At 42.1% G+C, this 15278-nt stretch overlaps 1 protein-coding gene and 1 non-coding gene across 8 annotated transcripts in view; one reads left to right on the top strand and one right to left on the bottom strand.

Annotated features, from left to right (window-relative positions):
- Positions 1–283: 283 nt before the first annotated feature.
- trnas-aga lies at positions 284–365 on the bottom strand. The gene has a single exon. It is a non-coding gene; the product is annotated as a tRNA-Ser (tRNA).
- A 1163-nt stretch (positions 366–1528) lies between these two features.
- LOC122873922 (nucleosome-remodeling factor subunit BPTF-like) overlaps positions 1529–15278 on the top strand; it is a 44616-nt gene continuing 30866 nt past the window's right edge. For 6 of the 7 annotated variants that reach the window (XM_044191285.1, XM_044191282.1, XM_044191281.1 and 3 more), the window contains exons 1-10: positions 1529–2332; positions 4787–5609; positions 8340–8391; positions 8963–9131; positions 10824–11075; positions 11790–11999; positions 13020–13208; positions 13654–13829; positions 14239–14415; positions 14818–14999. In XM_044191285.1, the coding sequence (XP_044047220.1) occupies positions 1759–2332; positions 4787–5609; positions 8340–8391; positions 8963–9131; positions 10824–11075; positions 11790–11999; positions 13020–13208; positions 13654–13829; positions 14239–14415; positions 14818–14999 (2804 nt within the window). In that variant the 5' untranslated portion in view covers positions 1529–1758. The remainder of the gene's footprint in view (positions 2333–4786; positions 5610–8339; positions 8392–8962; positions 9132–10823; positions 11076–11789; positions 12000–13019; positions 13209–13653; positions 13830–14238; positions 14416–14817; positions 15000–15278) is intronic. The other variant, XM_044191286.1, reaches the window with a different exon arrangement.

The following is a 15278-nucleotide window of genomic DNA, read 5'->3' as shown; positions in this document are numbered from 1 at the left end:
CAGTGATTCAGTTAAATTGTTACAGCAATTATTTAGCGTAGCAAGAACATTTAGCAAGTTATTATGAAAAAAGACGTGCTTTTTTACATTGCTATGAGCATTTAGCTAATAGAGCGGTGAGCCACAAGATACGGTGGCGAACTTGCTCGTTAGCTAAAGCACTGAAGTGATTTTACCACGCTAACTATGACATTAACTGCTAATTGGTGTGTGTTTAGATTACGGTTGTTTCCCTCCATAATGCAAGTGAATAGTCGTGATACCAACACAACAAAAGATATTACGTTGTCGGCAGGATTCGAACCTGCGCGGGGAGACCCCAATGGATTTCTAGTCCATCGCCTTAACCACTCGGCCACGACAACAATTTACCAGAGAAGAATGGTAACACCATTATGATCCCGTACCAGGTAGGAAATGACTTCGTCACAGATCCATGTTATCACTCTGCAATAATGTCAGTAAGAAAGAGAGTTTCCCATGTGTTTAGGCTGGCTACCTATGCCGGCTAAACAGAGGCTTGGGCTGTGTTTTGTCTGTTGTTGAAGTAGCTAGAAAAATGAACGACTTAAATAAAGGCAAAACTTAACAGCTAACTTATCTAAGTCATCAAGTCAAACCCAGAGTGTGACACATGTTAAAGGCTGTAGTGGAGCGTGTCGCGGACCACCAAATCACGATTGCACCTCTATTGGTACTCTTTGGTTGAATGTTATTACGGGCTAAATTGTTACAATAGATTAGAGCGCATGTTTGTTCAGCAGGAGATCAGCATCGCATCGTTAACTTCAGTTAACTGAACTGACTGTAAATGGAGCCAGGTTCCTTGGTAATATATAAAAAACAATTCTAGTTATATAAAATGCATTTGCGTAATAAACCATAATAAGCTGTTTCCACATTCATGGCATTTTAAACATGGAAATATGTGAGCAGTTAACTTTTATGACGACTTATTTGGGTTCATGTAATAGAGCTCTGTACGGGACGTACGCTTATCTTCTCGCCTCGCTTTGCTGTGACGACGATGGCGACAGGGCCGAACACGAACGATGGTGTTTCACTGAATACACTCAACCCACCTGTGATTAAAACCATCCACCAGAACCAGCTAGCGCTAATAAAGTACTATTGACGGAAAGCGTTTGCACGGATAACTAATTTTATGAAGTAGCACGGCAATTGCGTCTATTGTACAATAGTGAGTCACGTGACCTCGCATCCACTCAGGCTTGTTAGTGTCAAGTTAGACGATAAAACCTGCACTTCCTGTTACAGTTACAGTGAACTCGCTAAACGGGAAACGTTTTAAATTCATTTTTTGGATTATATAAACGGTCACAGTCAAAACAAATAATTAATGTAATCGGGTTTGGTACTTGTGTTATGTTCTGTACACCAGGATATTTAATAATTCTTTTTAGTTAATTTTCATTTTGCTTTTACTTTGAAGGAAAATACGCTTTACTTCCGGTACAACCCCTGGTATCCGCGGTTAGCTTAACGCAGTTCTGGGGCCTGCTGTGTTTTCAACGGAGGGAGAGCTGAGAAGAAAAATGGCGTCTATAGGCGACCCAGAGCGGGACACCGGCCATTCAGTTTGAGCTTTCCGCCCTGAAATTGAGACCGGGGCTTGGTGGGGACATATCGGGAACCGTCACCAGATCTGTTGGTTTTGTTCTCCCCCGCTTTTCTCCGGTGTGCACGGTTTATTCCAGCACCGAGATTGAAGCGGAACAGAAGAGACTCTCTCCTACAATGAGGGGGAGAAGAGGAAGGCCGCCCAAACAAGCAGCCGTGATGCGGGAAGGTTCGCCCGTGCCAGTCCGCGGCTCTCGGGGCGGCAGGAGTAGAGGGATGCGTGGACGGGGAAGAGGCAGAGGACGGGGTCGGGGTCGGGGGGAAAGTGGCGGCGTTTGCGGCACTGGCTCTGCGGAGGTGGATACAGAAATCTCCGGCCGAGAGAACTTTCATTCGTCCCGGGGCCGCAGGAAAGTTGGAGCCTCCACCACGGTGGCGGCCGCGGCATCGCGGGGCAGAGGAGGCAGAGGGAGAGGCAGGGGGTCGAGAGGCAGCCGCGGCAGTAGAGGCGGAGTGAGGCGGCCTCAAACCAAGGTGGTGTACGACGACAACAGCGACGAGGAGGATGATAATTTAAGCTACAGGTCAGACGAAGATGAACTCCTGAACGACAACCCTTCGTCGGATCTTGAAGAAGAGGAGGCCTTGGGTAACGACTCTGACTATCTGGAGGAACTACCAGATGATGATGATGCCAGCTACTGTACCGAGAGTAGTTTAAGGAGCCACAGCACGCTCGGTAGCACCCCAGGTACGTTCGTTTGCAAGTGCACGCACTTTAGCAAAGCAGGTTTGCATTACTTAAAGTGTGCATTTTATTTTTAGCTCAGTACAGAAACCAAGCCGCATTGTTCAAAATGGAGCTTGCACTCAGAAACAGGCCTTTGTTTACCGTGTGCTCTGCTTGCAACTGGCTCGCAGGTCTGCTCCACGCTTCATCCGGCTCTCGTGTTTTTGACTTTTGTCGGATCAGCACATTTTTTTCTGTTAATTTATAATGAAGAATGTATTTGTGCTTTTCTTGCCAGACTCTTTCATGCGCGCTGTGTTTAACGCGTTTTCATACTCATGGAGAAACATGATGTATGGACTGTGTTTGCCACTTTCCATTCATTTCATTCATTCATTCAGCATTTCTACGTATGTAAAAGCACGGTAAGTGTAGTTTCTACTATGTAAACTACGCTCCACAAAACACGTAGTTTGTAAACATTGTCTCCCATTGGCCTCGGATTAACGGTTCTACTTTTTCTAAAGCTGTAGTACTTTACATGAAAGTGTTACCTGTCAAATAAAAAATTGCAAAAAAAATTTAAGCACAATCATGAGACCTGCATGCCTTGTCCAGCTCGATGTCAGAAGACGTATTTTAGTTGCGTAGTGCTGTCAAATGAGTTTGACAGGCCTTTGTTTTGAAGAGAGGCGCTCTTTTTTCACTTGTTGCAAACACCCACTCATTTCAATATTACGTTGTGCACCGTTACCATAGTAACCACTCTTGTTTATCAGGTGAGCAAATTAAATCCACCACGCTCCCACTTGTAGACAGTCATGGTAATGAAGTTGTGTCTGCAAAATCAATTGTCACATCTGTTATGTAAAGTAATGCCCTCGAAGCAGTGTACCAGCCTCTGGAAGTAATTCTAGATATGATTAGACAAATAATTGTATGGGTGATCCAGACTTGGGTGTTTTGTGCATTTCCATATCTCTCAAACAGAAAAGCTCACTCTTTTGCTATCTCAGTGACATCAGACCTTTGTCTTTTCTTGTTGGGATACATTTTTCTTTGAAACAAAAAAAAAATGTTAAAAATGAATGCAGACTGTATGTCTTGATTTGTTTTCCCTATAACACTTCACTACACTCTGGTCAGGCTTAGATGCAATTTCTGTGGTTGAGGGACTACTCGCATACCTCAACTTCCAATAGCCAGGCTGCCTGATTTTTCTAAAGACATGTGAACATGGCAGCATTGTCGAGCGTGAGCGGTCTGCCATAAGACCAGTGACAGACAGACATGACAGCGCTTTCACCGTACACATACCACTTTTACACACAACCCCTGTGTTTGATACAGAATAATGAACCTGCGGCGGTCAACCCCTGTTTGACCCATTCATACCAGACTGCTGTCACAGGTTAATCCCTGGCTGTCACCATTTGTGAAGCAGCCAGTTCTGCTGCTGTAGTCCCGTCCCTGTTTCTCAGAATTATACCTGACCTAATACAAATATATTTTCTAAACAGTTATCGGCTTTCAGTTTATCAGTGGTTACTGCAGTGTTTACACTGAAAATTCAACATGGCAGACAGTGTGGATGAAGTTGTGTAATTTTATAGGATTGTTACAGTATCTTTGAGATTGAGAAGAGCACATGAGAAGGTTAGAAGTGCACCCCAATCTACTATAAGGGTATAGTGATTTTATAATTAGTGAATAGTAACATTATACTAATCCTACAGTGATTTATAGAAACAAGCAGTATCAGACAAGCATTTAACCCTGATCAGTAGCAGGGTCATGAGGCCTGGTTGAATGACCTCCACTGACCCGTTGAGATTAACCAGGCGTATTCCTGTGTTCAGAAATAAATAATAAAAGGATAATGTACACAGACACACACAACCCAGACAGAATATGCAGGAACAGTACATATGCTGCACCGTCTGCATGTATTACACAGTGGAAAAAAGACAGTCTTATAAATCAAGTGGGAGCATTTATCTTATTGTCTTGGGACAAGGGCGTAGTTGTCTACCTTTTTATTATTTGACTTCTCCAATGTCACACTGTAGTAATAACCCCATTCACATTAGCACTAGCTTGTGATTCCCCAAAATTAGACGGTCCACTAGTAGTATGTAAGAAAGTCCTATGTAGGATTTAGAATTAAAAGGGTGTCGGGTCATCTAAATTCCATTGGTATATTGTTATTGTACCCTTTTTTTTAGAACAGAATTTAGAGCTTGGCGCTCCCCAAGTGCCACCAGGCAAGCTGGAAGAGGGAATCTATCTGAGTCTGCCCAGGGGTATCCCCTTAGTGCCTGCAGGCACAGTACTAGTGCAAAATCAGAGAGTACAGTCCAATGAGGCATCAAGGATGCTAATAAGTTCAGACATGAGGTTGCATTGACTAATGGTAAACATAAGGTATGCCACCCTTCTTCTCACTCCTGGCTCTTTTCCTTTGACTTCTCACAGGCCGGAAAAGGAGTCGGGCAATGCGACCGCGGTCTCCCATCCTTGAGGCAAAGGACATTCCTCCCCTGGAGCTTCCCAAGTCCTCTGAGGACCTCCTGGTTCCTACCTCACAGCTCCTCAATGTGTCTGCTGTCTATGAAGTCCTCCGCAACTTTGGCTCGGTGCTGCGGCTCTCCCCATTCCGCTTTGAGGATTTCTGCGCAGCAGTTGCCAGCCAGGAGCAGTGCACACTGCTGGCAGAAACCCACATCTCCCTCCTCAAAGCTATTCTCAGAGAGGAGGACACTTCCAACACCACGTTTGGTCCCACTGACGTGAAGGACTCTGTTAACTCCACCCTGTATTTTGTGGATGGTATGACCTGGCCAGAGGTGGTGCGGGCATACTGTGAGAGTGACCCGGAGTACCGGCACATTCTACCTTTCCAGGAGAGTGAGGATTACCCATATGAACCGTTGGAGAGCAAAATCAAAGTTCTCCAGTTTTTGGTGGACCAGTTCCTGGCGACCAACATTGCCCGGGAGGAGCTAATGTCGGAAGGGGTGGTTGCATATGACGACCACTGCAGGGTATGCCATCGCCTTGGTGACCTGCTGTGCTGTGAGACATGTTCAGCCGTTTACCATCTTGAGTGTGTGAAGCCACCATTGCAGGAAGTACCGGAGGACGAGTGGCAGTGTGAGGTGTGTGTGGCACACAAGGTACCCGGTGTGGCGGACTGCATCCCAGAAGTGCAGAGAAGCAGACCATTTATTCGACAACTGCCAGTTGGCTATGACCGACACCACCGCAAATACTGGTTCCTTGACCGCCGCATTGTCGTGTAAGTTCACAATGTTTAATTTATGTGCCAAATTTAATGCAACTGGAGTCAACAGTAGAGGTGTCAGTGTGAGTGATTACATCTTGTTACCGTCTTGCACATTGATAACATGACTTTTTTTCCTCTTTTTTTTTTCTTTAGACAAAGTTATTATTAAAAATTAATAATATGCAAATATTAGTGAAACACTAGGTTTGTATTGACTGTGTGAAGCATGTTTATTTGGTCTTTATTCAACCATTATGGTCTCTCAGATTGATTTTTTTTTTTTTCCTAGGATCCTTGCCAAATAGTAGCAAGTTATAGTACACCAACTCGCACAGTTGCCCAAATTTCCTCGATTTTATGTTGCCAAAGATTAGAGGGAGTATTTGGCTGTGACAGTAATTAGTAGATAAGCAGTGTGCTTTAAGGCAGTTTAATCAGCTCTAAAGCAGAGTCTCCAAAGTTGTCACATAAGTTGGTGTCAAAGAAAACTTGTAAGTGTTCATGAATGTCACAAACCATCTGCATGTACAATTATAAACAACACCATAAGGAAGAGAGATATGGCCAGTAATCCTGTAATTTCCTTTCTGCGCATTCCTCAAATGTCATTTTGTACTATACAATGTAATAATACATCAGCTGTTGTCTACCATAGTATTTGTGGATCAGTTTACTTCTTCCCCCCACTTATCAAAAGATTGGCAATTGTGAGATTTGTGAGCTTCTTCAGATACACCATACACTGTTACAGTGCCTGTGAAGCACTTTGTGTGGTTGGCTTTATACTTGCTCCAACCTCCTTGCCAATCCAAGGCATTAATAATACCCCTTTTAATATAGGAGACCCACGCTTTACTGAGCACATGTTCAACCTGTATTTGACCCCCCTCCATTCATGAGAGAATGTAGTCACAGGTTAATCCCTGAGCATCACATACACTCATGTTTACACCTATAGTTCATACACATAATTGCTTAAGCACAGAATTGTTCCAATGACCTGCATGCAACATTAAAATTGACTGTCAGTTTTAAAAGCTTAAGCTAGTACTTAGAAAGTCAAACATACATACCACAAATTTGTTGAATGAGAATAGAGATACAGAACACGTTATACACTGTTATAGGACTTATGTCTGAGTTACAATAGACAACTTCAATATGTCTTGTATCAAACCATGATGTAGCTGCAGGAATGTGTAAAGAATGGTACATTTTCGGCATTACTGTACCATTTAATTCCCAGTGACCAAAAATAATTAGCACTTAGGTGCAAAGTTAAGCATACCACAAGTGTAGGCTCTTGCATATGGGTACAGGTCTGCATGGTGGTTGGACCTGCTGTTTAATAAACCAAAAAATAACTGCATCTGTCCATAGGATTTAACATAACCTGACCATCAGCAGTATTGGTCCCATACGTTAGCAAATTATCTTGGTATTGAGCAGTCACAGATGGTGTGTGTGTGTGTGTGCTGGGTCAGCAGCAGCAGAAGGCCTGCTACATAAACCATAAATTTCACCTGAACAATGCAAGATTTAAGAGGGTAGGTGGCCCGAGGTTTGTCATCGCTGCATTTAAACTCCCTTCTTTTGCTGCTTCTCCTGCTCTCTAAATTGGCCCCCAGCAGGTGCTGCATTACTGATCTTAAGAGGCGGTGTGTGTTTGTGCATACAAGTAGTGTGCACAGAGAAAAGTTTGTGTAACTGGATGTACGTGCTATGAATGATGTGCACAGAAGTAAGGTGTGTGTGTGTGCGCACACACATGTTGCCTCAAGTTAAGGATGCTGAATAGACACTACTGTTACACGGTCTCAGGCTTCACAGTCCCTCGGCATGGACCATGCTGAGCAAAAAGCTGTCAAATATTCCATTCTGTAGATGCTACATAAACTCAAGTGTCCTAGTCAGTATTTTTTACTGTGCTAGGCCTTGCAGGCTTCCTACTAATCAGTACAGTTCATCCTCTGTACCCTACTGGTACACACATTGTCATGGAAAACTTTTTTATTCTTACTATTTTTAATGATTAATTATTTCATGCAAATTGTAATTAAAACAAAGAGTTAAAGTTATAGTTAAGATCCATTTTTCATTTTTTTATTGTTTCATTTACGTTTTCTATGTAGCCTTTTCAATTCTTACAGTTAAATACAACAAGCAACTTTAAAATCAGTTAATAATTTACTTGCATCATGGACAGCCAACATTTCCAAAATGCTCGTAACAGCCAAGCACGTGCACTGGCTCTGAAGTGCTGTTTTGGCAAACACATTTACAATTTTAAGTAGAAAAGCTCTTAGAAAGCACTCTTAACCTCTAAGATCAATTGTTATTGGGAAATAGTTGCCAAGAGACCTGTGAGACTCAAGCTGGCCCTGTGACTATTATACTTGTACACGTATAATGGATGGATCTGCCAGGCAAATGATCTAGATGATGAGTCTAGTACTTGGAACGCTTGGTAGCATGACAAATGCACTGTTGCCTCTGATTAATGTATAGCTTATTCATATTCATATGTTTGTGTGTCAGGGACAATACATATAAGTTGTCATCAATGTGATGGCAACGTTTAGATTTTTGACTAATGTCTACTCTGCAGTCCCTGCTAAATTCAATGTGAAAAGTAAAAACACATTTTTTCTACTTACAAGCTTATCATCTTTTTCCTGTTTGTCCTACCCCTCTCTGTCTCCTAATTTTCCTCCGGTCTCCTCTCTCATGTCTCCCCTACAGTGAGGAAGATGGTGAGCATGAGGACAAAGCCATCTGGTACTACAGCACCAAGGTAAACGCGACTCATCACTTTCTCTTACTGGGGTTGTATTTTGTTTTTAAAGACTGGATGAGACCTGCACAATTAATCGAAATATTATCAAAATCGCAATATGGCCAAGTGCAATATCCAAATCGCAGAAGCTGCAATTTTTTGATAAAGGTAAAATGTGTGACAGAACAGCATTATAATGAAGTACTGTAGTGCTGCAGAGATGCCCTGGCCTACAAATCTTGTTCTCCAGATGTAAGAAAACATGTTTGGTAACAAATGTCACATCATCATGATTTTAAGTGCTTTTCAGTGAAAATGAAAATTGTGAAAATTGTGAAAATGATCATTCCCACTAATTATGAATCATATTGCATTCGTAATATGTCAAAATAATCGCAATATTTTTTTTTTACCATATCGTGCAGCCCTACCTTCTATAGTTATGTGTCACAATCCTGCTCTTTCTTTTTATTAAGGAAATACATCCAAACATTACCCTGTTTTTTTTTTTTGGCAGTGCGGCTGTCATAGCATTGAGCTAATCTTGTATTGCACTCGTTGAACTCCCCCTTAACACTGTTTTTCCCAGGTCCAGGTAGCTGAGCTCATAGATTGTTTGGATAAGGAGTACTGGGAGTCCGACCTGTATGCAGCGCTTGAGGAGATAAGGGATGAGGTGCACGCACATATGGACATCACCGAGGACCTAACCAACAAGGCCCGTGGCAGCAACAAGTGTTTCCTCACTGCAGCCAATGGTAAAGAGCTCTTCATTCATTCTCCATTTCACCAAATAATACCAATAATTTTTCAGAGAATCTGAGATGCTTTCTGTCACCAAGTTTAATCATGGCTCACAGTGGAAGAATGATCTCTTTAAGCCCAAAGTGATATTTTTCTTTCTGTCTCTCTCTTCCCACTCCTTTCTGCCTGCTTTCTCCCCAATATTCATGAATGCCACCCAGTCATAGATGGCTCTGCCATAGGAATCAACCCAGCTATTATGTAACCTTACTCTGGTCACAGTTTGGCCTGTATCCAGCGCTTGAGCTTCCCTTCAGTCCCTCATCTCTGTCTGTAGGGTGTCCACCCAATCCATATATGTTTTTTGCAATGGAAGTTCATAACAATTTAAGCTTTGGAAAACAGCACAACAGTTTAGATCGTGCTGCTGTATAAGGTGTTAACTTTTGATGCAACAGCTTGAGTGGAAACTAGCACTTCTAACAAGCATCTACTGTGCACATATATGTAATATCAAAAGTGCCATCAAGATAATGGTGTTGTAGTTCAGTTTCTGTCATGTTTAAGCTCAGTTTTAATGCAAAGTCTCTTTATGACTATTATTTTGTCTAACTTGGTGACAAGTATGAAACAGAAGATATATTCTTTCATCCACTGTTATTCTTCTTCTCTCTGCAAGTGTCATACCTGGTTAGGAGATAGTGAATGGGGATGTGTCAGCCCGGCCTCTGCATTTGTAAATCAGTGTTGATAAAACAACGGGGGACATTAAAACAATTTTAAAAATCCCAGATAATTTAACGAAACAAGCTGTTGTTTCCTGTTTTGTGTGTCAATAATAGAAAAGCCTCAACATTTGCATACTGTACTGTTGGTTCTGCTTGATGCGAGATTTCCTTTTTGGGTGAGACACCAGAATCTTCCATCAAAGCTGTACCACACACACACACACACACACACACACACACATTAATGATGAGTCATAATCTCGCAAAGGACTTTACAGTCTTCCACTGTGTATTGACTACACTGCTGCTACACATATTAACACTGGAGTGATCAATCTAAAACACAGCATGGATGGCACTGATGGTGCCATTGTGGTCCCTGACTACACACTAGAATCTGACTTAGTTGGAGTGTTTTACAGCAGGTTAGGATTCGAATTGTTCCCAGTCAGCATCAACGAACATGTATATATTTTTTAAACATTTTACATGCAAATTGTGTAACGTAAATCCTTTCAACAGTCTGTGTAATTCTGTGTCATCTCCTAGTTTTGGGGTTTAAATAAGTTCAAGCATGTTGTAATGGGGCCTCCAAAAACACACCCTTTTTGTCTTGTCTATTAGTATTCATTTAGGTTCAGTTCCCAAGTCATCTTTGTTATCTGATGCTGTTGTTCTAGTTTCCCTCCACACCTCAAAAGTGCCCATCAAAATGTGTATTTTGTGATGTATTCATCACTGAGTTTTTTTCCTTTTAGGTTTTTTATAAAGGGTGTTCTCAGCATCTTTTTAGACACACAGTACAACTCAGACTTTTCAATAGACCACTTTGTCTGCTTTTCCCTGTGTTGTGTTGTTGATGACATCCTTGAGTGTGATTATCATGAAATCACACTCAGGGCTATTTATTGGCTCAGCCCTTCATTTCTTTTGTCTTATGACTATCGTCCTTTGTTTATGTCTTCCTCTTTCATCCAGAGGAGATCCTGGAGCGGTTGCGGGCTAAAAAGGAGGAGGAGCTGGAGGAGGTGAAGAAACGGGCTGCTGAGGAGGCCCAGAAAGCGCGGCTGGAGAAGGAGAAGAAGGAGGTGGATGTGGAGAAGGAAGATGAAGAAGCCAAGTTGAAGGATGAGGGGCAGCAGGAGGGCAAGGTCAAAGCTCTGACAAAGGAGGAGGAGGAGACAAAAGAAGAGGCCACGGAAGAGAAAAGGGATGGCATCAAAACTGGAGGTAATTATGATGTTTATATTTCACAAAGTAATCTGAAAAATGCAACCAAATATGTAGCTCAAAGTAATGATAATAGTAGCATAAAAACGCTGTAACATCTGACCTGAAAAGCTGTTTCTCTGGGTCTCGGCACCTCCACTCTATTCTGTTTTTGATCTTTGGAGAAAAGGACATTATCACAAGTGTAATTAGTTATTGATTTAAGAATCAATTACGTTATTTGCCTCTTAGACCAATTAGAAATACTGTGCTCTTTTTCAAGACTCAAGCGACAAGTTTGGCACCAACAAAGCACATATATATTAATTTGTATAGGTGTCTTGCTGGATATGTATTATCCAGTGCAATAAAGAGGCCCACATACAGAATAAGACATTTATTGCATGGGCAGGAGAACAAAACCCTAACGTCTTTGGTAAGCTTTGAGAGCATAGTGAATATAAATGCCTACATGTATTCCTATAAATGCATTATTGCATTCATCTTAAAAAAGCAGATTTAAATAACCCCAGAATTTGAGATACAGGTAAAGGTGATATACTGTAGCTTTGCCAACAATGTCCAAATTTAGATCTTTTTTATTTGTTTTCCAATTGATGATGGATGATTTTATGTTTTGACCATATTTGTCAACCCCAACAATCACTGTTTCTGTCCACTGTCTCCAACTTATGTATGCATTATAAACTGAACATTGCTGCTGTTCATCTGTAGTTGTTGAAGCTCCACCCACTGGCCAAGAAGGCAGTAGTGCCAGTAGCATCTCAGATGGACCTATACTTCCAGCAACCTCTGCTTCAACACAAACCATCCCCACTGCCGCGAGCTCTAGCCTGGCCACCGAGGCTCCAAAGACCACAGCCTCCACCGTAGAGGCTCTGATAGAGGGATGTTCCCATATGGAGGTCTCTAACAACACCAAAGGTACACAAGGACATTTGAGGGTGAAGTTGACCTCATTCAGCTCTTTCTGGGGATCTGCTTTACTGCCACAGTCGGCAACTTGACAGGATTGTGTGATGAATCTCATACTCCTAACATCACCAGCGACTTGCTTGTTCTGCCATAATACCTGCAGTACTTTGGTGTTCCTCCTGACCATTTCCCAGCCTGCCTCTTTGCATGTGGCTATCATTCCATCTGCTGGCTTTTGTGTTCAATAGTCCAATTTTATTTCTTGAAACCTGGCTTCAGCCTAGGAACACTTTCAGCCATTGTGCACCTGAGCTCTTAATTCCTCATGCTCTCTTTTTCTCTAAAGAGCTGAGAAGTTGATTGCATCAATTGATTTGCAATCAGATGGCATTGTCATTGCAATCAGCATGACTAGAACAGAGCCTCAGTCAACTGGGGACAGCATTCACATTGCCCGGTGCATTAATTCTTATAAAAAGCTTTTCTTCTGCTGCTTGCTTGTAATCGGAACCTCTGATTAGATAGCTTTCTGTCTGGGTAGTCCCTTTGTTGAAAAATTGTTCAGTGATGATCTGCACATATTCATCCTTAACAATTACAGAGCTTCACCATTCTTTGTTGTGGTCTGTGTGGTCATGTGTGCTCTAGCCTTGTTGGAGCCTTGCCTTGCCTGAACTGGTTGCCCAGTGCTTTCAAGTGACCCATCCCTCCATTTGAAGTGGTTATTTGATGCATGCATTACACATGACTTATCAGTAGAGGGAGCCACTGCCTTAACTATTTCAGAACTGTCATAAGCTTTCTGTCTTCATCAAGACTCAGCCTCTACTTGTGCAGATATTTTTTGGTAATTGTTGACATCTTTGATGCTACAGTTTGTCTTTTTTTTTGTAGTTCAGTAATTTCAGTCCAGTACCTTGCTGGAACACTGAAATGAACCATGAAAGATGTCTCAACAACACAATCTAGACAAGCTAGCCTTGTTTATGTAACGGTCAATATACTCTTTGTGATTTTCTGTCTGTATAGCGGAAAACACATCATCAGATTCTGTCCCTGTCAGTGGAGATGGCATCCTCAGCCTGAGCCAGCCTTCCCAGATCAGCGAGGAGAACAGTAACAGCAGCATGGGAGCTGTGGTCCCTCCCAGAGGACCTGAACCTCCAGACCTGGCTGACAAGTCCTCCCAGTCATCCCTGGCCAGCTTTGATGACACAGGTCTGACAAAACAATACCTTATAATTACATCTGGATTTGTTGTAATATCATCATATTCTGCAGCAATTTATATTATTCTTTATACTGTTGAAAGCGCCACTCAGCTGTACTCAGGTCTCTCTTGCAAAAGAGATCTTGATCACAATGAGATTGCAAGCCTGAAATGATGCCAGAAAAATCTTAAATAAAATACTAGTCATCTGCAGATTGTACATCCCAGTTAGTAGTTCTTAAAGGACTAGCAGCGAATTTTACATGGTACTATGTATGAGAAAAGCAGTACAAGCATATAATGTGTGTATATATATATTTATGTAGATACTGTCAAGAGAGCATAGCTCTCAATGATCATTGCACATCATATAGCTTTAGTTCAAATAGAGTTTACAACTGCATGTGACTTGGCTTCTTCTGTCTTTGACTGAACCTGGCATTGGGTTTCCAGGGGACAGTAAAGACTTGGCCAACGGTGAGGCGACAGGTCTCAGTGGTAAGAAGTCTTCAGCGACTCGCATGGTGACCCGGCTGAGGAACCCAGAGAGCAAACTTAGCCAGCTGAAGAACCAACAGGTGGCTGCTGCTGTTCACGAAGCCAACAAGGTCTTCAAAGAGGGCAAAGAGGTGAGAAGAACCATGGAAGATAATGATTTTTAGACAATAAAGGAAAAATGCCTGCGCAGTGTCTAACAGGTGTACAGAGCTGGCCAATATATTTATGAAGATGAGGATAAGGCCCTTAGGGAAGAACTGGAGATTTACATGACAATCTTCAGACTATTCAACACTGTCCCCAAATAACTTCACCTAGTAAAATATCATTTAGTATCAGGACTCTGAGGCCGATGAGCAAGAACAAGATAACTATAGCTAGATTGCAGTGTCAGTGGCTACAATGAGGATGCTTGTTTTATTCAGAGCAACTGGTTGCAACAAGTTGTTCAGTGTATTATAGATCGGATTATGAACTTTGTTGCCATAAGACAGTCTTTAATAAATCTACATGACTCGTTTTTTTTGTCTACCTCTACAGGTACTAGTTGTAAATGCACAAGGTGACATCACCCGTGTCAGCACACGCAGCAGCAAGGACGTGGTGATGAAGGGGACACTCCAATACTTCAAGCTTGGCCAGGAGGGGAAATACCGCGTCTATCATAACCAGTACAGCTCCAATGCCGTGGCCCTCAACAAGCACCAGCACAGAGAGGCAAGTAGCACGATGACTTGTTGTTTTGGCCATTTGAATGTTCATAAATACTCGATCATTAAATAAGGGCTGCGGGGTGGCTCAGTGGATTGTAGCCCCTTCTGGGTTTTCATTTTTCATGTTTGCAAAGGTTTTGCCCATTGTTGTAAAGACATCCAAGTCAGATGGATTGGCGATTATAAATTGTCCCCAGGTATGAATGTCTGTATGTGATGGGGTAGTGACCCAGGATAGGCTCCACTTCCCATGCTTAGAAGTTTTCAAACTGGACCAGAGACAAGACATATATTAAATGGGGTACTAACTAAAGATGATGTGAAGCTCACTGTGAAATGTCCCCGGTCTTTCAGATGCTTAAGCCTAACCCCAGACTAAAACCTACTTAATTTGTCTTTTCATCAGGACCATGACAAGAGGCGGCATCTCTCCCACAAGTTCTGCATGACACCAGCAGGAGAATTCAAGTGGAATGGGTCTATTTATGGCTCTAAGGTTCTAACCATCTCCACACTGAGACTCACCATCATCCAGTTGGAGAACAATGTTCCAGCACCGTTCATGCACCCTAACTGGGCCTCACACAGGTACAGATCAGAGTCACTGTGATATGAAAATTATGTATTACAATTCTGATACTTGTGTAGCTTGCTATGTGTTTTATAACCATAAAAAATGTTCGGTGGGTATTGGTTTTAGTGCTTAAGGTTGTCAGTCATGAGAGGTCAGAATTGTGACATTTTAACCGAAAGTAAAAGCACACCATGACCAGACAGAAAACTTAAAACTAAATGTAGCCTAAAAGCAAAAGCACCCAAAGTAAAAAGAGAAGTTTAAAAATGTTTAATGTTTCTTTGCTTGTTTTC

The sequence above is a fragment of the Siniperca chuatsi genome, linkage group LG3 (assembly GCF_020085105.1).
Source record: "Siniperca chuatsi isolate FFG_IHB_CAS linkage group LG3, ASM2008510v1, whole genome shotgun sequence".
Taxonomy (NCBI): domain Eukaryota; kingdom Metazoa; phylum Chordata; class Actinopteri; order Centrarchiformes; family Sinipercidae; genus Siniperca; species Siniperca chuatsi.
This window is presented reverse-complemented; position numbering and strand designations above follow the sequence as displayed.